General features: G+C 37.0%; 2 protein-coding genes across 4 annotated transcripts in view; one reads left to right on the top strand and one right to left on the bottom strand.

Moving 5' to 3' along the window:
• Positions 1-8,565, top strand: part of CDKL2 (cyclin dependent kinase like 2) — a 30,489-nt gene extending 21,924 nt beyond the window's left edge. Inside the window, exons 11-15 of one of the 3 annotated variants that reach the window (XM_039845469.1) lie at positions 165-288; positions 516-622; positions 3,115-3,246; positions 6,156-6,244; positions 6,403-8,565. In XM_039845469.1, the coding sequence (XP_039701403.1) occupies positions 165-288; positions 516-622; positions 3,115-3,246; positions 6,156-6,221 (429 nt within the window). In that variant the 3' untranslated portion in view covers positions 6,222-6,244; positions 6,403-8,565. The remainder of the gene's footprint in view (positions 1-164; positions 289-515; positions 623-3,114; positions 3,247-6,155; positions 6,245-6,402) is intronic. The other 2 variants (XM_039845467.1, XM_039845468.1) reach the window with 2 other exon arrangements.
• A 5,262-nt stretch (positions 8,566-13,827) lies between these two features.
• On the bottom strand, positions 13,828-21,642 carry ODAPH (odontogenesis associated phosphoprotein). Its single transcript, XM_039845470.1, has 2 exons — positions 21,388-21,642; positions 13,828-15,464 (listed from the first exon to the last, which is right to left on the bottom strand). Exons 1-2 carry the CDS (start codon positions 21,452-21,454, stop codon positions 15,085-15,087), a joined length of 447 nt encoding a protein of 148 aa, XP_039701404.1. The 5' UTR covers positions 21,455-21,642; the 3' UTR covers positions 13,828-15,084.
• Positions 21,643-24,832: the final 3,190 nt, after the last annotated feature.

Below are 24,832 nucleotides of genomic sequence, written 5' to 3'. Positions count from 1 at the left end.
GAAATAGATGAAATTGTTTTGTATGTTATTGATATTCTCAAATTTTGTAGTAGTCTACCCTTCAATTCCATGAATTTTAGGATCTGAACATAGTAGTTACAAAAGGGGAAGCCCAACTTACCTCAAAGCTAATTCATTTGTGTTAACCATTTTGATGATATTAGGTCACTAGTGAAAAGAGCCTACTTCAGGCAAATAAGAAAAGAAGAGAATACTCAAAGATAGATGTCCATTTGCCCGAACTAAACTATAATCATCTCCCTGAACTAAGAGCCTTGGAAGGCATAGGTATGTTTATAATGCTTTTACCTTTTCAGCCCTTTTGTTTACATTATTTAAAATGCATGTTAAATGAACAGAATATTAAAAATCTATAGTAACTTTACGCCTTTAAGTATGTAAATAGATATGTAAAACTATGTATAATAAGTACATATAGAGGGACAGATATAGAATGTGAACAACTAACAAAAATGTCTAATTTGTTCACTGTGTTTATGGTTATTTTTATGCAGCTCGAAATTCTAGGCTAATAAGGAAAGAGAACAAAAATCTTTCAGAATCTCGAATTCCTTCTCTGGCCACTATTGACTTGCATGCCTCCAGTGTTGCGTTACATCAGGTACAGAAATACTTTGTAGGTTGGGTGGAACTCAGGTCTCCTTCATACTTCCTAGTAATGTATCTTAGGGAGAATTTGTTCTTAAGGATGGACATGCTAAATTTTGCTTGCTAAATTTTGTTTATGGTTTTTTGCGCTTAGTACTTTTATTACATATATACTTATATCAACATTTCCCAGTTTTTTAATAATTAAAAGTGTGTGTGTGTATGTGTGTGTGTGTGTGTGGTCTAGTAGCTTTTACATAACTATAGGTTTGGGGTAGCTTGTAGTATTTCACTGCATTAACCCCAAAGTTATAACCCATTTTGCAAAGAGTGAGACACTGAAATTGTTTTTATTTTTTTAAAATATGTTGCCTATTTGACACTTTCTCCCAAGACAATCCACTCCATCCATGTTAAAGTTTTGTTATTCCCTAGTCATCTTTTTCTGTAATTTCTCATAACTGTTAAGAATATTTACATTTCTGCTATTTTTATATCAACAACAGTTATATCACTCATATTTACACCAAGAAAATTGGCAAACTTTTTAATCTCCTGGGCGAACTGTAACTTGCTGCAAACTTTAGCTATGTATTATTGTACTTCCCATTTACTTCAGTTATCACACCTTTGCTTGATGCTTGGAAACTTTTTTTTGGAATTGAATTCTCCATCCTCATTAAGCATTCATTTCCATTTCATAGAGAGCAACTGCATGTTGCCTTTTTAGCTATGTGGATGCTTTTTTTCTACTGTTACTTCTTAAATAATTTTGTAGAGCTCTACAAACAAGGAGAGTAATATTGTCGAGGATAACAAATTACAGAGGCAGTCACCCAATGACACTGAGAAAAAGGTTTGTTGACTGCTGTTACTTTATCTCTTGCCAATAATTTCTGTAGCAACATAATCAAAACTAAACAAATTCCTGTTGTGTGAAGATTAATCATTGTCACAAACTTTACATTTAGGAACTACAGGTCTCAATAAATTACTTGTATACTTCTAAGCTTAATGTGGATTTTAAAGGTGCAGAATTTTTCATTTGCTCTTTGAGAGTGCACTATTGTTCAAAACCACTTTTCAGAGTTGACATAATTAAATCTAGTTCCATACAATGGAAGAAAGGCTTTGGCTGCCTTCACACTTCTTCAATATTTTTATTTGTTGTTCTGAATTAATCTTTTTATAATATAACTGGTTTTATTATTTGCTTTCAATTTACTTGTTCAGTTTTCAGTTGTATTTAAAATATAATAAAGGAGAAAGCAGGTGTAGCAAAAATATAAATTAACACCAATATAACATGAGCTTGTGTGTGGACAATCTGAATGGAAAGAGAAGCTACAGGAGATTGGATTGATCTGGCAGGAGCTAAGACTTGCCTTGCACTCACTTTATGCTGTTCATCGATACGTTGAACTACATTTTCTTTCTGTATATAACACAAAATTTTTCACATTTATAAAAGTCTACTATGTACCTTCTGGAACAACCTGTAAGAGAGATTTTTGTAAGTTAAGTGTTACATAATACATGTCTCACTCCCCCGCCCTCTACACACTTACACACGTTATGACCTTATGCACATAGCTAGACATTTTTCCCTGTAAACACTGTTTTAGCTTTTGTCTACAAATTTTGATATGTTGTAGTTTCATTATCATTCAGTCCAAACATTTTATTTCCCTTTTAATTTCTTCTTTAACCCATGTATTATTCGGAAATGTGTTTAATAGTTAGATAGTTGGGATTTCTCTAGATACTTTATCATTATTGATTTCTAATTTAGTTCCATGTGGTCAGAGAATATACTCTGTATTTTTTTTTTTTTTTTTAGATTCATTGAGATGTTTTTTATGGCCCAGTATATATGGTCTATATTGCTGAATGAACCTTGTTCCCTTAAAAATAATGCATATTCTTTAGTTGTTGGATGTAGTGTTCTGTAAATGTGAAATTAGATTAAGGCGGTTGTCAGTGTTGTTCAGATCTTCTATGTCCTTAATGACTTTTTGTTTATTTAGTTCCATCAAGTTACTGAAAGAGTGCTGTCAAAATCTTTTACTATGATTGTGGAATTGTCTGTTTATCTCTTACATCTGTTTATTTTTGCTTCATTTATTTTAAATCTCTGTTATTAGGTACGTACATCTTTATAATTGTTTTGTCTTCTGATACATGTTCTTTTTATCATTATGAAATTTGTCTTTATCTTTTGTAATGCTCTGTGCCTTGAAGTCTGTTTCATTTAAGATTAAAATAGCCACTCCAGCCTACTTATACTTATTTGTTTTCATGGTATACCTTTTTATTTTTTATTTACTTTCAACCTATCTGGTTTTTATATTTAAAGTGTTCCTTTTGCCAAGTGAATGTGAGTAGGGTCTTTTCTTTGCATTCATTCTGTCTATTCCAATTATTCAAATTGGAATGTGTATTCGTTTTCTATTGCTGCTGACAAATTACTACCAACTTAAAAACAATACCCATTCATGATTTCAGTTTCCATGGGTCAGGAGCCTGGACACAGCTGATTCTTTCCTTAAGAGTCTCACAGGCCAAAATCAAGATTTCAGCAGGGCTGCATTTCTTTCTGGAGGCTCTAGGGGAAAATCTGTTTCCGGGCTCATTCAGGTTGTTGGTAGAATATAGTTCTGTATGGTCGTGAGACACAGATTGCTTTCTGGCTGACATGCAGGGACTGTTTTCAGCTTCTAGAGGCCACTTGTGCTCCTTGGCTTATAGCTTAGCTCCAGCATCTTCAAAGCCAGCAACAGCGGCTACATCCTTTTTACCCTTTGACTTTCTCTTACCTCCCCTTCTGCCTCGTCTCTCTGTCTCATTCTTCTGCTTTTAAGGGTGCATGTGATGACATTGGGCCCACCAGGATAATCTCTCTATTTTAGGGTTAGCTGATTAGTAGCATTAATTCCATGTGCAAAGGTCCTTCACAGCAGTAGCTAAATTAGTTTGGTTGACTAACAAGGGTTAAGAATCTTAGGGGAATATCTTTAGAATTCTGCCTTCTTCTAAATATTTAGGCCATGAATATTTAATAAGATTATTGATATGTTTAGATCTAGCTCTGCCTTTTTATTATTTGTTCCTCCGTTTTCCCTTCCCAGTCTTCTTTTGTATTTAAATATTTTTAGTGTTGGCTTTTGAAAGAAATCTCTTTGTATTATTCTTTAAGTGAGTACTCTCAGGGTTACAGTGTATATAACTAATCTTTCACAGTCTACTTAGATAAATATTATGCCACTTATAAAATATAGAAACCTCGCAAACATACTTCCCTTTCCCCTAACCTGAACTTATAGAGTTATCATATGTATTTTATTTACATACATTGAAAACGCCACTATATTATGGCAATTTCTATTGTTCTATCTTAAAGATTACAGTTTTATTTTCTGGCATTATTTTCCTTCAGCCTGAAAAACTTCCTTTAGCATTTCTTGCAGAGCAGGTCTGACGGTGACAAACTCTTTCAATTTTCCTTCATTTGAGAATGACTTGATTTTGCCTTCATTCCTGAAATATATTGTCACTGGGTATAAAATTTGAGTTGGTAGGTTGTTCTTAAAAAGTTTTCCTCCCAGGACTATAAAGATGTTATTTCTCTGTCTTCTGATCTCTATGATTTCTGGGGGGAAATTCTCAGGTATTTGAATTGTTATTCCCCTGTATGTAATGTAATGTTTCATTTTTCTCTAACTGTTTTCAAGATTTAATCTTTATCTTTTATGTTCAGTAGTTTGAATATGATATGTCTCTAGGCATAGTTTCTTTTGAGGGGAGGGTGTTTCTTGAGCTTCTTGAATCTGTAAATTTATCTCTTTTACCAAATTGGGGAAGTTTTTTTGGTCATTATTTCTTCAAACTTTTTTTCTGCCACAACCTTTTCTCCTTCTGAGATTCTAGTGACATATGTGTTAGACCTTTTGGCATTTTCTCACAAGTTCTTGAGACTTTGTCCATGCTCTTCAATCTTTTTTCTCTCTATCCTTAAGATTGGGTATTTTCTTTTTTATTCTCCCTTCTTAATTCTACCCCTGCACCCCACTTCCACCCCTGACCTACGGTTGTTGCCATCTCCCCTTAAGAACTGGATCTCTGAAGGTGGGGCATCTCCTCCTACATGCTCACAGTGTGCACCCAGGACCTGGTGCTCCCGGCACACTTGGGAGATCTGGTACACCTGGGGTATGGTCTGTGGCTCCACCCGGGGGGCAAACCCAGGACTTCCACTACACTATGGAACCACCCCAAGACTGGGACTTTTCTATTGATCTGTCTTAAACTTTTTTGACTCTTTACTTTGTCAATTCCATTCTGCTATTAAGCCCATCCAGTGAGGTTTTAAAATTGCAGATACGGTATTTTTAAAAATATCTACTCGGTTCTTTTTTAGAATTTCTACTTCTCTACTAAGAATTCCTGTCCCTTCATTTCAAATATGTTTTCCTTTACCTCATGTCACATGGTTATAATGGCTACTTTAAACTGTGTGTGTGTGTGTGTGTAAGTGTGTAACTATGTATATAAAGTCCCAACATCTGGGCCATCTCAGGACTGATATCTGTTGATTGCCTTTTCCTTTGAAAATTGATCACACTTTCCTGGATGTTTTTATGTCTGGTAATTTTGGATTATATCTAGGACATTGTGATGTTATATTGTATAGCCTCTGGGTCTTGTTGTAGTACTCTGGAGAATGTTGAAATTTTTGTTTTAGCAGGAAGTCACCCAAGTTTGGTTCACACTGTAAATTCTGCCTTAGCTTTTGTGACAGGTGATGTAAATCTCAGTTCTCTAAGTCTTTGTTACCTAGTTTGCGTCTGTCCTACACTTATGTAGTTCAGGAGTTACTTGGAGATTTGTGCAAGTGATTCAAATCTCAGTGCAGTTGGCTAAGCCTTTGCTATACTGGTTTGGAGCTATCCATGAATGCATACCTCAGGAGGTGGACGGAGACTTCTGTGGGTTTATACAGAGAATTAGAGGATCCCCTTCTCTAGTTCTCTTCCTTCCAGAATTCCCTCCATACTTTTTGGCCTACAGGGACCCCTTTTCCTGGTTTCTCTGGCTATAAAGATGGGTTTTCTTTCAGACTCTTAGCCTCCTGTACTTCCTCACCACTTTGAGACTAGGATAGACTTTTGGGCAAACCTACAGGATTGAAAAAATAACCTCTATATAAAGGGTTGTGTCTCCAAGTTTTGACTCCATTTCTTAATCCTCAGTTCTTTTTTTTTTTGTATTTTTCCCTAAAGGTTTTTGTTTGTTTGTTCGGTAATGAGTAGGAGAGAGCGGTTGTAGTGGTTTCGACTCTCCTGGAACACCATAAGTGTCTTTTCACATATGTATAAACAAAGAGGTCAAAGAATAATATTCCCTTATTTCATCTTCTTCTGTATAAGCAACTTGAGCTATGAATAGTTAATTTTAAACTTCTGATATTTGAACAAGAATTGAGATTTTTGGAAAGTGGGACTTTTATAATTATCAAGAACTTATAATGCTCGTTTATTTATTTATAGGTACCAGGATCTCCCTTGTCAGATGATTCGGAGGCTGACTTACCTCGAATGGAACACCAGCACTGAATATCATTTTGGTTCTGAATTGGGTAGGTCTGATGTCTCATACTTAAAGCTGTGTAACCTTTCATGGGAAATATATTATATATCTGTATATGCAATGTGAGAAAGTAAGTGAGATAGCAATCAAGTTCTAGAAAGATTTTATGCAAAATAGTTGGTGGCACATATCCCCCTGTACTTTCAGATGCTGTTCTAGCTTGAGATGACATCGTCTTGCAACAAAACTGCTGATGTCCTAAGAAGAGATATTCGTTGTTTTGATCATTTACTTCTGAACTGCCTGCATTTTCTGAGAAAGGTCTAGCAGAAGGAAAGACAAAGACTTTCAAGTATTTCAAAGGAAGATTGAACAAATGCTCCTCCCAACTGTTATCCCATCACCTTTCAAGTCCACTGATGCTATTTCAAGATATACTCAATGAAAGAATAATGATTTGGTTCTTGTTACATGTGTGTATATTTACTACTAATAGATTGTGCATTTAAAGTTACCTAAGATTAGAAGTGAGTAAAAAGAGGAAGAGAGAAACATTATAAAAGGTCATGTTATGTATTGAACATTGTGTGTTGTCTGTATAAATGTGTACATTTATTTAGGAGTGTGTTTGGTGGAGGTGGATGCTAAAAACTAGGATCAGTTGAAGAAAATGAAAAAACTAGGATCAGTAAGAGAAAAATGTTTCCTTTCCCCTAACCTAACTATAAAAACACATTTAAAATTCTTGCTTGTTTATAGGCTTTAAGGAGATATGTAACTGCTATCTCTGGATAGACGTATTTCTTTGGTTTCTGTGATTATTGTAGGTATTTGATCAGTGTATGAAAATCTGCCTCTGTGCCGATCTTCTGAGAACCACACTAATGCAAATTTCAGAAAGAAACTTTTTATTTCTAATGACTTAGTACAGCTGGCACTCGATAGCCAGTCCTCTGCATCATAAGATTCTGGTGCTAATGTTCCTGTGTACAGGAATGCAATTGGAACAAGGGTGGTAAAAGATAATTTCTTAGGTATACCCCGGAGTTGGATACTGCACTTCTCATTGACAAGAGAGGTATACATACAAAATTAAGAGATGGGAAGCAGTGTTACCAACTGACTAAGACTGATTACTCTTCTCTGAGCCAATTGCTATCGAACTCCTCTGGTGAGGAGACTTTGGGAGGGAATGTCCACTGTTACAGACTTCACTCCTATCCACTGATAGTTTGAAGGTGATGTTAGACAGATTATCTATCTAATATTCCAGAGATATTAGACAGAACCCAGAGATGTTCCTGTCTTCTTGTTTCCTCAAATACTTAAGCCTTCCCAACAGCTTTTAACCAAGTTGCAAAATTATTTACCTGTACTGCACGCATCTTTTATAATGTACTGGTCCACAACTTTTAGGTGGGAGAGTTAAACCAATTTGGCTCTAGTGGTTTGGTTTCTGGGTTTTCAGTCATGCTCTGCAGTTATCATTTTAGAGAATGGTTGTTAAGGAGACTAGAATTTTTTTTTTTGCATTAACCAATTAATGATTTTTTTTTTTTCCAAAAAGGCATTGACTAGAACTTAGACTGAGCCTTTAACTAGCACTTTTCTCTATTACTTACTCTGTGGAGCTTAATATTGGAATTCTGACCATAGATACTTGGGCCTCAAAAGAGTAGGACGTTCAGGAGGAAGCAAAATAAGGGGCTGCAATGTAGAAGGTGGTTCAATTAAAATTTGATCTTGATTTTGAAGCTCTGTCTTTAACCTCTGAGCAGATGTTGGACTAGATTGATATGGCTAATGTGCTGAACAAAATTAGTGTATAGACATTAATAGGCTTCACATTAAAATATTATTTTATTTTTACTTTGAAAAATGTTGCCAATGGACACTACAACATAGAAAACAGACAATACTTAGAAATCAAATGGCTGCCCAGGTACTTCAATGTTATTTTTATTTAAAGATCAGTGTGAAAATATCACCTTAATGTCTGAGGGTCTAGGATGGGTTACCTTCTCATTTCTATATTTGCTTTTGGTATCTTTTAAAACATTTTGTGAATTTTAGATTAAGATACTAAAAATTGTTCATTATAAGTCCAAGTTGAGACTTGAGGGTCACATCTGGTTAGAACCTCAGCAGAACTACTTGAAAAAAGATTTTGCAAATTGAGGCTATAGGTACTGAACTAAAATAATCTTTTTTTTTTTCAATTTAAGGTAGCTAAGTCTCTCCTTACAAGGTTATGATTAAGCCACATACTAACAATAAATATGTGTATGTAATACTGGTAGGGGGAAGTGGGCTTGCTGTGTGTATGTATGTTTTAAAATTAATAAATATTATATGATATTGAGCTCCATAGATGGTTTTTATTTGCATTTGTTTGATTATGAGACTATAAACAATATATATAACACAGTATGGTATTTAACAAATGTTTGAAATAATCTGTTAATTCTTTTTTGGAAACTTTAGCTATAGAGATGGCAAGTTAATTTTCTTGTACAGTCAGTGATACAAGCAGCCTGGTCATAAAGTAACATGTCTTGTAAAGACTACCTGGTAAACGCTGTGACAGACTCAGGCTTAAAACCTGGTTCTCCTGATTGAGAATCTCTTGTTTGGTTAGAATAGCTGACTCTCTGTTGAAATGGTGGCATGGAAGATGTGTTTTCTTGTGTGATTCTCTCCTTATTGGCTTCTTTATCTTAGTTGTGCTACTATATAAGGCTGGATCTGTGAATAGACATTAAATATCATTTGAAAAGCAGTTTTTAGCTTGACTATTGGAGATTTTCCTCTGTAAATGTGTTTCCTACATGCTGGATGGAAACAAAGACAAATACCAGATTCTGATAATATAGTTTAGTTCAAAATATATTGAGATAAAAAATAATTGTTTTTTACCGGGAAATGCAGCCTAACCAGAAGACTATAGTTTTAATTACACTTTTCTTCTTAAGTAAGGTGGTCAGGTCCCTTTTCTTCTGTTGGGTCTTGGAAGGAAATAAGTGAATGAGAGATAAGCACTTCCCCCTCCGTGGAGAGAGGGATGAAGCATATGAATTTAGGGGTGCTACAGTTGGCCTTATATCCTTTGGCTCTGCCAAGGATAGCCCAGTGCTACCAAGCTGTCATCCAGTAGGTGGCAGTAAAGTCACATTCACTGTAACCCATATCCTTCCCAAAGGGAAAAATGCTAAAATCCTGTGATGAATTTTACCTGAGAGGTATCGCCTGTTCCCTTTGTCCATGCAATACATGGCCTGCTTTTTCATTTTTAAGGGCCCAGTGTTCAAGGAGTGCTTAATTTATTAGAATCACAGAGGTGGCAAAGAAAAGCTGGTACCTCAAACCGTAGCTGGTCCATCAGATGGTACCACCAGTGGAGATGTGCACCCTAATGAACATTGATAGTTAAATACTCTGATAGTCTAGTCTCAAAGTAGTGTATGAAGCGTAGTGGGAACAGAAGAAACCAAATGCATATGGCCTCCGTCTTGTGTCAGGGCTCCCCTAATGTCAGCAGGTAGCTGGTGACTCAGGTCAGCAAGGCAAACCAGGTTGGAGGAGGACTAGGCTGGTGGGAGGATGAGGATAATGGGGAGGAGCTATGGACTTTGCTGAAAGTCCTGAAAAATAAAGAAGTCGGAGAATTATCAAAGTAAATTTGCCTCACAACGATGAAATGTGGGCAAAATCAGGGCAGTAGAAAGGCCAATCAGGCCACTTCCCAAGTGCCAGTCCTAAAAGGGCTCTGAGGATCTTTGGAATTAACTGGAAATATGTTTATCAAGTGTGATTTCTGTATAAGCCTAAAAAGTGAGTTGATGCTCATGATGACTGGAAATTTGAAAATTAGTCCACACTGGCCCTGGCTTTCTTGATTATATAGAAATGCAGCGTAGGGAGTTTGCATGGTGCAGCCCACACATGTTTCTGGCCTTGATGTCAGTCAGCTAGTACGTGTGTCAAGTTAGCAGTCAGTCCACTGAAATTCTGAATTTGAAAAAGTGCAGGGCCTGTTGTTCACGTCAGTTAGGGAAAATAATCACTTTTGTGCCTAAAATTAAGCGTTTACTATAACTCTTAACGCGTTGATTTGAGAAAAAAAAAATCACCAAAGAGAACTGAAAAAGAGATTACAGAAAAGAAGAAATACTTTGCCAGTATGGAAACAGAAGAAATTTAAAATACATTTCGAATACAAATTTATTTCTGTATGAAATCTTCTGCTATCTTGGATGAGGGTAAGCATCTAACTCTCCAGGTGAAGGAAAATCGTGAAAGGTATTTCCAAAGATGTTAAAATGTCCATTGTGTGCAGAACATGTAGGAAATGCCTTGTTTAGAATATAAGCCAAGATGTATATAAATTTTGTCCTCAGAAAGTCCGTTTCTTCTTGCCTGTTGAACACTGTTTGAAGAATAACAGTTTGAAAAGGCATCTCAGATAGTTAGCCTTCCCAAAAGACCTATGTGTCTTGGCCTGGCCTTGGAGAAGGGACTTTACAAAAAGGATTAGACTCAGTTTTTGTTTTGTTTTGTTTTTTAAAAAAGGATGATAGATTCTAATAATAAAGCCTGAAAAAATTACAAAATTCAATAACCAATTAAATTGAAGGATTCTCTATCTCTGGTTATCATTCTGATCTATCCTCCAACAAAGTACTAAAAGAAATTTTATCTGCAGTAAAACAGAGAAAAAAATCATGTTAGACTTTCTGAAAGAAGGTTGAACACATGCTCCAGTGGCCAGTAATTGTTTTACTTGAGAGGGATATGTGTACCTTACCTTTCTCACCTCAATAAAAGTTCTTTTTTTCTGGAGAAGATTTAAAAATCCTGAGACTTCCCCTGATATGTGGGAACTGATTTGAAAGCAAATAGGGTTAAATATCAGGTGGTTTAAAAGTTCATTTATTTAACCAATAGTTTTTGGCTCCCTACTATATACAGGCATGATTTTAAGTCCTGGAGATAAAGGAGTGAACACAGTGAACACAATTCTCTGCCTTTAAGGAACTTAGTGTCTTATATGAAAAACAAATAATAAAGGTAACTAAGAATACATATGGAATGATTGAATGTGATTCATGCTAGGGAAAAAAATAAAGGTGGGAATAGAAAGGAAGTGGGTCTGTGCCTGTACATTTGGATAAGGTGGTCAGGGACCTGAGAGGTGGCATTTTATGAATGTGCTGAAAGAAGTGAGGGATGGACCCATGTGGATACTGTGGACATCTGGGGCAAGGGCATTGTAGACAGAGGGACAGCAGGGGCACCAGCCCTGAGGAGCCAGTGTGCTTAGTTTGAGGAACAGTGAGGGTAGTGTGCTTGAAGTAGAGAGAGAAAGGAAGAGAGGAGTGTGAGGCGGGGTCAGAGAGGAAGAGGCTGGGAATGGGGTAGGGAGGCCAGGTCATGCAGCCCCTATAAGGACCAGTACATCTGTGTCAAGATGTTTGAGATGTAATAGTTTATTTGCTACGGTCCCTTATAAACAAATCATTAAACTGCTACTGTTCAATTCATGCTTATCATAAATTTCTAATTTTGAAATTGTGAGAGATATTTTCTGTTTGGAATGTATGTTTATCTCGTTTTGTGTGTGGTTTTTTTTTTTTTTTGGCTAGTCACCTGTATGAAGTATACAGTTATATTTAAGGCTGTTTAAAAATTTTGGTTTAAATTTGCACTAGTTGGAAAATACAAATACTTACTGATACATACCAAAAAATATTCAGTCTGCTTGCTGTTGTAAGGTGATATTTCAATGAACTACAACTTTCCCCCCAGATTTTTGAGATATAAGTGGCATATAACATGTGTAAGTTAAAGGTTTACAATGTATTGATTTGATACATTTATAAATTGCAGAATGATTACCCCATAGTGTTAACTAACTCCTCTGTGTCGCTTTCAGCAATGTCTTTTACTTTCATTTTGAAATAATTTCAAACTACAGAAGAGTTGCAAGAATTGTACAAAGAATTGTACTCCCATGTATCCTTCATTGAAATTCATCAGTTGTAAAAACATGTTGCTGTGTTTACTTTATTACTCTCCCTCCTTTCCATCCTTCCTTCTCTCTCTTTCTCTCACACACACTTTTTCCATAATTTGAGATTTGGTTGCAGAAATCATACTACTTTACCCTAAAATACTTCAGAGTTTTATTATAAGGATTGTCTCTTACCTAATTATGAAATTCACAAAATTTTACACTGATAAAATACTATCACCTAAAACATGGTCCACATTAAAAATTTACCAGTCGTCCCAATAATATTCTTTGCGGCAATATCTTCTTTTCCTTCCCACCTCAGGGATTATATGTTACGTCTAGCTATCATGTCTCTTTAATCTTCTTTAAACTTTGTCTACCACGACATTTACATTTTTGAGGATTACAGGGCCGAAACCCTCAAAATTACTCAGTTGTCTTGTAAATGTTCCTCAGTTTGGGTTTGTCTGATGATTAGATTTAGGTTATGCCTGAATCTGATTAGCATAATTAGAACTTGAGACTTGCATAGGCTATTTCTGCCGCAAAGCAAAAGATGAATTTATCACACTCTTCCAAAAACTCCCATTGGTTCAAAAACAGCTAATTCCACCTATATGCTAAGAGGAACTCATTTGATAAACTCACTCACTTTGAGGCATTAGTGACTGAAGACTATCCCCAAGTATATAAACTTTCTAGGCATCACTACACTATTTTAAGAGAAAATTTTATTAACCATAAGAATGTAATTTTTTTAGAAAAGTTACAGAAGCATATGCTTTTACTTGCAGGTGTGGGCTGCATTTTTTATACAGGTAATTCTATACATGTTCAAAGGTAAGGAATGATGCAGTTTTATCTGGAATTATTTTGAAAAAGGCCCTCACTATGAAACACTACAGGACTAGCTCGCTTTCAATAATAGATGCAATGACTAACTCATTGAAACTGTTAATCCGTCTTCAGTTTCTCTTAGTTTTTCTGAGGTTTAACATCATGGAGCAAGGCCTTTAGGGATTAGATTTCAGGTCAGTTAAGTTTTGGATTGCAAAAATTTTAATGTTTGGAAAGAGAAAGTCCAGTCAAAGCCAGGTTGGTTTGGAGAAGTTGGAGGCCTTGTGAGCGGTGAGCGGAGTACCCAAGTGAGTGGCGAGCCACGGTGAGCGCACCATGATAGAGGACGGGCCCTGAAAGGGAGGAGAGAGTCGCATCCAAACCTTTTTCTGTCTTCAAGTTTGCCCAAAGTTGGCCCTTTCTGCTTTTGCCCCACTAACCAAAAAGAGAGTTAAAAAGAGGGCAAGTTTATTACAAAATATAGTTTCTTAATGAGGCTTCCAAATATAGGTTTTATTTACACTTGCCAGTTTGAAGCAAATATCTGTTCTTATACAAAAATTTGCTATCAAGTGAGTAAAGGAAATAGTTTTTTCTTTTTTTCTTTTTATCTTTTAATACAGTTAGCATGGACAGCAATCTCTCTCCATTTCCCAGGCAACATTCCCAGCATTTTCACATCTTCCTTCCCTCCCCTCCCCTCCCTCCCCCTCCCTCCTCCCTCTTCCCTTCTCTTCCTTCTTTTCCTTCCTTCTTTCCTTCCTTCCTTTTTCTTTCTTTCTTTCTTTCTTCGTTCTCTCTCTCTCTTTCTCTCTCTCTCTTTTGTACATAGTTCTTGGGAGGAACAGATGTAAGACACTGACCAAATATGCAAAACCAAAATTCCTATGTTACAGGCAAGATGAGCGGCACAAACAGAGCAGTCTTTTACAGAATGGCTACAGAAACAACCATCAGTGCAATCTGGGGGACATGTTATTTATATTGCACTTTCGGAATACAAGGTTCCTATAGTTGTATGAACTTATGTCTGTGGAATTCTAGAGTTATGAGAACATCCATGTAAACTTAATCAGACTTTTGAGCCTAGACCCATGGTAAAAGTTTTAGGGGAAGTGCATCATTTAAGTTAGTATCTATATGATGAAACAGTGAGATACTTATCAAGCTAATTTGCACTGGTTGTTTAAAAAGTTAACATTAAAGTACATTTATTTTTTACAGATAGAACATTTTTTTTGAGAGGGAATAGGTAATTTAGTTTATGATAGCCTTAAAGTATTATCTATAGTCAGACTCCTCATAACTTTGTTTTGTTTTCATCTTTATAATTTCTTGTTGTTGGAAAACTGAGTGGATCTTGAACATTATCTCAAGAAAAAAATTTTTGCAACTATGTTTGGGGATGGCTGTTAACTGGACTCATTGTGGTGATCATTTTGCAGTAAATACAAATATTGAATCATTAAGTTGTACACCTGAAACTAATATAATGTTATGTCAATTATATCTCAATTAATACATAATAGTCAATGAATAAATAACCACTATATACATCCCTGTCAGAGATTAAAATAAAGCTTTCTGTTTTCTATAATCTTTTTTAAAGTTCACTTTGTAAATGCACCTTGCTCTGTAAGGTTTCCAGTGAGTACAAAAGGGTGTCATTAATGTCTTCATTTTGTTTAAAACAATCTCAATTTTTTTAAATGTTTTTTACCCTAATTTAAAAGAGTGATTCTTCTGTCATCTCAGAATGGATAGGAATTATTGGAATTATCCAAATTAGGATTTTAAATGCATAGATATCCTGTGATCATAGAAAGTTGGAAATAAGAATAATGTTACTGCTCCTATTTTGTAAACATGAATAAACTATAAACCAATATCTTCACTGTTGACAAGGAGAATGATATCTAGTCAGTGGCGTTTAAGATACTTAATCTTTAAATCCAATAGTTTTAATTTGGAAAAAGAAAACAAAAATCTCATAGTCTTTTGTGAGACATTGGCTTCTTTTGCTTCATCATGTTTGGGGCTTATCTCTTCTTTCTGCTTTCCTCAGATGAGCTTCCTGTCCAGAATCTTCTTCTGGCGAAATAGTTATAATGAGGAGTAAGGCGACTGTGTGGCCAAAAAAATGGATAGAACTGAACACGATGGTTGCACTTCAGAGGGAGGAAAGCTCTGTTTGGAAACCTAATGTGGACTCCGGGCCTTCGTGGTAGAAAAAAATGGAAAGGACACTTTGGTGTTCTTGTGATAGGTTGGATCCTTGTCATTGGGTTCCTTGTGATGGGCTGGATCCTTGTCACAGGGCTTCTTGTGACAGGTGGAGGGGTGAGTGTAAAGATCTGGCAGTCCGTGGGGTCTACATTATCTTGCGAGCTTCTGGGAGGGGTGACTGCTTCTTCTTGTCCTGTGAGGAGAAAAACGGCAGTCGGGAAGCAGGCCTAATAACAAAAGCAGAAGGGAGAAGCTTTAGGTGGTAGTAGAGAAGAAAGATTAGAAGAGAGAAATAGAGAAGTCTCAAAGCATATTTGGAAGAACTCAATGAAATGAAACGGACACACCTTATGACCCCACAATTGCACTCTGGGGAATTTTCTCAAGAGAAATGAGTGCATATGTCGACAAAAGGCTAGTTCAAGAATGTTTATAGCAGCCTTATTCATATTAGCCTACACTTGGAAACAATGCAAATATCCATCAATAGGAGAACCGAGAACTGTGTATATTCATATGACAATACTACTTAGCAAGGAAAAGGAAGGATTACTAACACAACAACATGGATGCAGCCCAGAGGTGTCATGTTGAGCAAAAGATTCCATTTGTATAAAGTTCAAAAACAAGCTAAACTAATCTATGGTTAAAAAAAGTTAAAGATAGCTTAGAGTTAGGGTGGGTGTTATTTAATGGAAAAAGTAACAGGAAACTCTCCAGATCTTGATCTGAGTGGTTGTTAACATAGATATGGATGTACACACACACGCATATATATATATATGCCTACATAACACACATACACATATACATTTATACTTATATATGTACACACACATTTATACACATATATTTATGAATATGTAAAGTGTCTAATGTGTACCTTTAAGATTTGTGCATTTGTATAAATCGTAACTAAATTAGTGGAAAAAAAGAACTTAATGTTAAGAAAATAAAAATAACTGCTCCCAAAGGCCATTAATCCAGAAGGTCTGCTTCACTTGCCCCAGCAGTGAAATCATTTCCCAAACAAGAAGGAAGAGAGCTTCTATATGTAGCAGGGGAACACGGACTAAGGACCAGGATGAAATTAGTTTCTGAGAAGAAATTTGGATCAAGCTCAAGTGCCAAGGTCTTCCCTCTAGCTGTATCATCTAATCTAGTTAGCTATGAAAAAGTAAACTTTTCTTTAGAGTATTATTTCTTTATTTCCTTAGAGACTTACCAATATAGGCCTGAAAGGGGCTGCTGAGTGTGGAGGATGGGAAAAATGAAACCCCTACAGGAAGTTGAGAGTACTGAAGCACTTAGACAGAGCTAGATTCCCCTAACCATTAGAACAGCTGAATTCAGGTTTCTTGGTTATATTGGATATACATATTGCCTGCCTGTGTTCATAGCCCCTTTTAGAGATTCTGTTTCACTCACAACCCTTGGAAAAGTCAGTCCTACACACCTTTGGCTATGGCTGATTGGACTGCTGATAGACACTCAACTCATTCATTAACTGGTCAGTGACCAATCAGATTCTCACTTGAGAGTTTCAACAGAGACACATAGTTAGTGTGGAATGTTAGTGGGAAGTGTAGGACAGGGGCTGGAGAGTTAGGTTTTGGCCAGTTGAATGTTGATTAAGCAGAGAAGCCAGTCTTTCCATAGAAACCATAAAATGGGGCAGGTCTCTTCAACAGGGAAGGTAGCTGTTAGCACAACGACCATGTAACAGAGTGATGGTGAGAGTAGCTGTGGTTCTTGACTTTCCAGGCTGGTCCCTCTGAGGGCCGGTGGTACTTAAGGTTCTTAGAGATACCTTATAATAATCACTCCAGCTCTACTTGTTTTCAAAGCTAGCTTGAATGGATGTCTGTTCCTTGAACAAAATAGTGACCCTTTCTCCCATACCCATCCAGGCTACTGAATATTGAAATTCTATGGTGAAACTAGCTTAAGACATTTCCAACTACAGAAGACGATTAAATCTCACATTACTCATTCTTTCCTCTTACGCATTTATATTAGTTCTGAACCTTTGTAACATGAAAACTTTCTGCTGAGAATCCAGTTGCTAGGGGATAAGCTAGCCTTACTCTTAATCTCCATCTTGACATTTTGCCATCAAATCAGGCTTAGCTAGGCCTTGAGCTCTGCTACACAGTAAGCTGCACTCCAGCTGTTACAAACAAACCAATCCTTGTGCTCATCTCATTTATTAAAACCTGAGGCTACTCTCCAGATCCTCCAACTGACTCTGAGATGTCTAATAGTGTTCAGTATTCTCTTCTGGGAATTTCCAAGGCTCAGAATCAAGATTCAAGCTTGTCCTGATAACCAATATAAGAATGTGAGCAGGACCACATAAAGCCACATTCTTCCATCTGACTAGACACATGATGACTATTTTAGATAACCGGTTAGCTAGCACAAGTGTTCTAAAATGCGGGAGCCATTGGGATTGATTTGGGAAACTGTCACAGGCTTCTTACAAGATTAAGGCCCCACATCTTAATGGGTGGGTCTCCACTTTTGGCTGAGTTAACACTGCTCACGAATCTTTTGTTTATTGTTGTTCTGCTCCATTCCCACTGTCTTCCAAACCTTTGATACTTTCCTCAAAGCCTCTTCAAAATCCTGATTCTTCATTCATTTGAAGAATTCTCTTCAAAATTCTCTCTACCTTACTAAGTAGATTACTTAGTTTCATATTTCAGAGAGAAAACTGGTGATCTGCCATGAATTATTTGGTTCCTACTTCTCTCACTGCAAAGGGAGGTCTGTGCACTTTTGACTCTGTTTTTCCCTCCATCTATTTAATCCATTGGAATCTGACCCTGCCTCTTCTACTCCACAGAAGCTACTTTGGCAAAAGTCATCAATGGTTATGGGCTTTTAAAAGTTGAATCCAAGTGCCTAGAACACTATTTCCTGCTCTCTTTGCCTGACTTACTTCTATGCAGATTTCACGTCTCATTTCCTTAGAGAGGCTTTAACCCTGAAGCTGTGTTAAGGCAACATGCAGTATGCTTCCATAGCATCCTGTGAGTCCACTTTCACAATACTCATCAGTCATGTGATTACTACTCAGGAGTTATAATATTTATTTGGCCATCCTATAGACCACTATTCCCTCATCCCCAGCATAGTGCCTACAGTGGAATTGAATGGATTGGGAGAAATCTCAGTTTCTATAATTGCAAAAGTTACCATGTTCCCACCTCTCAGGGATAACGTGATCGTTAATAAGCAAATATTTCTCATTACATAACATCTGACATGCCACCAAAGGCACTGATTGACAAAGATGAGAGCTCTTTGGCAACCATAATCAGAACAAAATAGTTCAAATGTTTAAATGCAGATCAAAACCATTTTGAAGGGCAGAACAGCCTAGTGTTTAAAAGCGCAGGCTCCAGATCCGGGCACTCTGAACTTTGCCATTAATAACTATGTGACCAATGACAGGGTCCTCGAGTTCTTTAAGTCTCCTTTTCCTTATTTGTAAAGTGGAGAAAACAATATTACATATCTCCTTGGCTTGTTGTATTATGTGAAATAAGATACATAAAGTGCTCAAAATAAACCTGACACATGATATGCATTTAGTAGGTGTTAGCTACTGTTATGAATCTTGAATGTTATGGAAAGATTCTCTTAGCATGAGCCCCATTTTGGCCCTTCTGGTTACATTTTATACATAAAATCTGTACCCTATTGATAGGACTAAAGGGTATGGATGTTATTAGAATAGGACCTTCGTGAAGACAGGGCCTATTGACTCTGTTGGTCACTGCTATGTCCCCAGCACCTAGAATAGTCCCAGGATTAGAGGGCATGGTTGATCAATGGAATGAATCATCAGGCAGATGTTGAATTTTCCGCTCTGTAGATTTTTGTGAAGCTCAGTGAGTATTTAATTCCAGTCCTAGAAAATTCACAATAGAAACTTACATTTAAAATTAGAGTGTACTAAAAAGTTAAGTCAAAATATTGCTTAGAGTTTGGAAATCAATTTTAAATGGGTTTATTATAGTCTAGACATAAAAATCATGGCATACTAACAACTAGTACTTTAAAAAAAAAAGCGAGGATGAGAAGACCTTTTTTTTTTTTTAAAAAATAATTACCTGTAGCTGTGGTTCTTTGGGCAGACAGTACCTGGTTTATAGTGAACTATACTGACTTTAAGAGAAGTAAGCTTCATACTTTATGTTTAAATATGCAGTTTTTCCTTTATATGGTACATGGACTATTAGAAAAATTCTTACGTGCTTTTAGAGTTGAAGCAGAAAGAGATATAACTCCTGTGATTAATTTACTTACAACTCAATTCAATTTTATTTTAATTTACTCAGTTAAGTGCCACTCAATTCATTTTGTAGACTCACAGAATGACTGGCTATCTTGATCAAATTTTTAATTTTACAGGTAAAAAATTGGGAACCCAGGAAGTGTCACACAGGCCTCATTCGACTCTATGCTATAAGTCTGGTTGTTTCAACAGCATGCGGGTTACTGTGTTAGGTGCTGTGACAAATGCAGAGATGATAAAGATACAGGGCCTGCACTTGAGAAATGTGGATGGATACCCTGCAAATACATGGATCTGTAAGATAGAGCAGAATGCGGTTAAGTGCCATGGGTGATGTACAAATTGCTGTAAGAATTCAAAGGTGTCAGAGAAAGAGAAATTGCAATTTTAAAATTATGTGTCTTAGGAAAGGCTTTGTGAATACTATAGTGACATTTAAATGTCATAATTTGAAGCAGAATTAAAATAAATGGGAGGAGGGAGCAGCCACAGCCTGCTGGGGAGAGGAGAGAGAACAGGATGAGCTAGAATACCCACACATGACCCTGTCTGACAGAGCCAGGGTATGTGTAAGTGAGCACTGAGCTGGTACCAGGGCTGCCTGGGCAGAGTGAAGCTACATCTGAAGGACTTTGATTCCAGTCTGAGGGACAGTGAGGAAGGGTGAGCCAAGTTTGGAAATAAAATCTCACATTTTAATTGGCATTCTTTTAGGTGCGAATAAACCTCTAATCTCATTATAACTTAATTTAGCTACACATTTACAACGTTTCCTGAACTGTGCATGGTTCACTTTCTGGGAAGAAGGTGTCAGGTAGCTAGTTCTGTTTTACAGTGCCTCTTTTAGATGTCGTTTTTAGCAGGTGATGCTTGGGAGCCTTCTCTTGGGTACTGGGGCAGAGGTTATTTGTAATCTCTATCTCCCTTTAGTCTGATCACCAGAGGTCATGCAGAGATTGGACAGGGTGAGCTCTGGTGGTCTCTCCACCAGCCTTGAGGGTGACTAGCCTCTAGCCCCCTGCAAAGCCCCCAGGAAAATGTGAAAGGAGCGAAAGGACCCAGTTTGACTCCCTGAAGCGCATCTAGTTCTGGAGCTAAGGGGAACTGCGAAAAGAACATCAGACCCAGGTCCCCCAGGACCTCCTTCCTCTCTCTTTCCCCTTTGCTCCTCCTTCCCTATCCTTTTCTTAAATTTCCCTGGAGGGTTATAAACCAATTTTAAGGCCCAAGCCTTCTGGAAATTTTGTAGTGGGGAAAAGGAAAAAGAATAGGAACAGTAGAAAAATGGAATCTAATATAATCTTAAAAAAGAAAATCTATACTCACCCCAGTAGCACCAAGACACAGCTGAACAGATGTAATTAATTAACAGAGACTAAACACCCGCTGTGTGCAAATTACTGTGCTGCTGGGGATATAAAGTGGTAGACATTGTTGTAATTCTGGGTTAAAATTGTTAGCTTTAGAATAATAAATAGCATTTCTATAGTGTTTTAAGCTTTCTTGTATGATAACTCATTTGGTCCTCATGACTCTCATAATAATGATTATTAATACTGTCACTTCCCATATGAGGAGACTCATGTCAGAGAGGTTACATGTGTCTAAAGTCACAGAGCTAGAGCTGAGACTAAGACCAAAGTCTTCAGATAATACAATTCGGCCTCTTTCTCTTTAACCTTACTGGCTAATGGAAGCTGACATAAATATTTCCAATTTGTAAATATGTATAATTATGGAGACAAATTTTATCTTTTCACACAACTTATTAATTAGTGGGCCCATGGTAGAATAAAAACCAAACCCTTACCTTCTGCCACAGTTACCACCAACCAGAAGATCGATAGCCAGTAGGAGAAACAGATTCTGTGAGCCATGGCTTCTACCCTGAGTAGTCACTGCCTTGAACCCAGTGTTGCTTTAAAGGGGAGTTGGTGAGTCACCAGCAGCCTGATGCAGGTAATTTGCATTTGTATAGTGGACCTCAGTGGTCAGGGCCTGCGGTGTGAGGGTAAAAAATCAGCAAGCAAATTCCAGACAGTATTTATCAACCAGAATCTTCTTGTAATGACAGCCAAATATTTATTCATCTGTCCTTGGAGCAGAACTGTAGACAACCACACCCTCACTATCCTTTTAAGTCCCTCAAATCTTCTCCTCTGTTACTGCCTTCTCTTTACTTGTATGTGGGGGTCTCATTCTGCAAAAGAATCTGTCAGGAAATACTCAACAATGCCTCCCTCTGTGGAGCTTACTTAGTTTAAAAAGCCAAGCAGGACGGGGAGGACATTTTCCAAAGCCTTCCTGACCGTGGCAGTTTAAAGAGGCTGTTTATAGGCCTCTGATCAAAGTTTATGGCTTCTTCTCTTCTCTGCTTCTGTCCAGGAGCCAAGGACAGTAGAGTCAGAAAATTATCTTTTCTGATAGCCATCAAGGTCACTGTCTACACAAACAAGAAAACTTTGGGAGATTAATTTAGCGAGTTTCCTTCCAGGGCTCCTTCTTATGCACCAAATTGCCAATAAGATGGACATGATACATCCGTGCCCAGTTTTTGCCTGAGAGACTCTGTCAGCTGCTGGAAGAATGGGAGTGGATGGTCACAAGTAATTAAGAGCATAGACCTTGGAGTTAGAAAATACTGGCTCCAATCTTGGTTCTTTTTCTTACTAGCTACGTGACCAGGGGTGAGTCCATGAGAGTTGCTGAAGCCACAGGTGCCTCATCTGTAAAATGGGGCTTGTAATATTTCCCTCAGAGGATTGTTGTGATGAATAAAAGAGGTAATGGATGTATATCTCCAACCACAGTGCCTGGCCTGTGTAAGGGAGTTGCGATTGTTATTAAATTATAGTGACTCCAATTGGTTATTCTCTTAGGTAGGAGGTGATACTTGCCAAATCATTCAATCATTCAAAAAACCTCCACTTTGAGAAAAATATTTTCCTGGGCATTACAGAATGAACAAGACATAACATAGGCCCTAGCTTGAATAGCTGGCAATCTAATGAAGGAGACTATGCAAACTGAGAACCAAAATGAATAAGAACACAAACACTATAAACTAGAAAATGGTAAATTCCACAGGCTTGATGATAATCCTAAGCAAAATTCTAGAGCAGATGATAAATGGATGATTTGTCAGCAGTTTGGAAAGGAAGCAAGAGTCATCCGGAACAAGCCCATGTCCTCAGATTAAGGTGCTCACTCACTCAGCAACTCGCTTTGACCATGTATCATGTGCCAGGCACTGATCTAGGTGCTGGGGCTAAAGGTGGGGTTCCTGCTTTCCTGGATTTAACAGGCTAGCAGGGACATTAAATATTAACTAAGGAATAACAATAAAGGATTTTGAGTGTTAAGAGAGGAAGTACTGGAGGCTACAAAGCAGAGAAACATCAATAATTTTACATTAATGAGTGTGTTATACATATGCTACTTTGCCCCCTGCGTTAGAAACACATTGCCATGCTAATAAAATGAGATCCACGTAATCTCTATACTTACTGCCCAGAGTTCCATTTTTTGGATTTATTGTAAACTATTTAACCAAACTATTTAACTATTTTAGCTGATGGACACTTGTATTATTTCTTCTGATCTTTCTTTTTCTGTATTGGATTTCTAAAGAGCCTTCAATTTAAATGTTGGTGAAAATAAATAAAAGCAAATGGCATATTTTTTCCCATTTGCATGTGTTGTCCTGAAATTTATAAAATAAATAAAACTTTAAAAGGAACAAAATTTGAAAAAAATTTTGTTAAATTCTTCCTTGACAGAAAGTTTCTACTTATTTCTTTACTGTTGGTGTATAGAGTAAGTCTTACCATATTTTATTTACTTATATATTATACACAGAGTGAAACAGTGTTCAACAGCACATAAAATCTACAAAGCTGTTGTGAAGTTATCAGATTCGTTTGCAAAAATCTTTATTTACCTTAAAAAAGGAAATATTTCTGAAAGCTTACTTCAAATACAATAACTTTGATAAAAATATCTTTTTGGTCATATGCTTTAAAAATCCATAAGCCATAACTCTATCATTTAGTTGAAAGCCAACCAATGGAATTTAAATTTCCATATTTCCAATGTCAAGAAAGCTGTAATGGTTTTAGGTCGCCGTTGTCATTCTACTGTGTTAAGGGGAATGGCCCATATAGCCAGTTGGTGTTAGGTGTTTTTCGAACAATAACTTTCTAGGAGGAGATGTAGGACTCAAGAGGAGCTACGTTTCTTTCTCGAAGCTGAAAGATATTAAGTGATAGGGCTGAGATTCAGAATTGGGATTTTTCTGGCTCCAAAATTAATGTTCTTTCTTCTAATTCGGTATATTTACTTGGTTTTAAAAATCAGTTCATTCATTTACTCACTGATTCATTAATGAATTTATATTCTTATTTTAATTGACTCTTTTGTTTTAAACCCTTTTGGCTTAACAGTCTGTGAGGAAAGAGGTTCTTCATGCCAGCACCACTTAGAAATGATGGAGGGGAGAACTTTGGTTGACCAAGCCTGGAGCTGGTGGCTGGGGAAAGGATGGAGGGATTAGTTATTAGAAGAGGAGAGGTGCAGGTAACAGAGACTTGGCCACTGGGATGTCAGCCCAGGAGCTGCCCTGATTTGTATCTATTATACTTTAGGTGTCATGTGACCCTCCCACCCCAGTATGTGTCTTTCCCAGTCTCCACTATGTGTCACTTACACAGAGTGCCTGTTAATAGGAACATCAAAGGCAATTCATGTTCCTTTGAAAAATAAAAAAGAACACCTTTCTTATTACTAAATACCTAGGATTACTACAAATACAGCAACATTTATAATGTTTTTTGCAGGGAAGATGTCAGGAAATAGTTGTTGGTGACTGAAGGGACATGTGGTTCTGCCACCTCTTGGCATGTGAACTTGTTCTAACCAAATGTCAACCAACCATATTCATTGGTTTTATTCGGTCCAGTGTCTGTGTCTAGGCTGCTCTGATCAAAAGTTTCAATATACTGTAGTGACATGTGTGATCACATAAGGAACAGTAGTCTAAGAAGACTTTCGAACTTTTTATGGGAATGACTCTCATGTCCTTCTCCCAGATTTGGAGCCCAGAGAAGTAGGGTGTTTGGGACTGGAGAGTGTTGCTTTGTGAATGAGTACTTTGTTCTCATCATTCATTCAACAACTATTTATTTAACTATATGCCAGACATTATTGCAGGGGCTTGAGACACAATCATGAGAGAAATAGTTAAAAATATTTGTCCT

This window comes from Pteropus medius, unplaced genomic scaffold, assembly GCF_902729225.1.
Source record: "Pteropus medius unplaced genomic scaffold, Ma_sr-lr_union100, whole genome shotgun sequence".
Taxonomy (NCBI): Eukaryota; Metazoa; Chordata; class Mammalia; order Chiroptera; family Pteropodidae; genus Pteropus; species Pteropus medius.
Note: the sequence above shows the minus strand (reverse complement) of the source record. Positions and strands in the feature narration are given on the sequence as shown.

Excerpts from the sequence above, each read along its gene's own strand:
- ODAPH (XM_039845470.1), bottom strand. The coding sequence starts at position 21,454 with ATGGCTCACAGAATCTGTTTCTCCTACTGGCTATCGATCTTCTGGTTG. Across the intron at positions 15,465-21,387 it reads GGTGGTAACTGTGGCAGAAG|GACAAGAAGAAGCAGTCACC; the intron begins GTAAGGGTTTGG and ends TTCTCCTCACAG.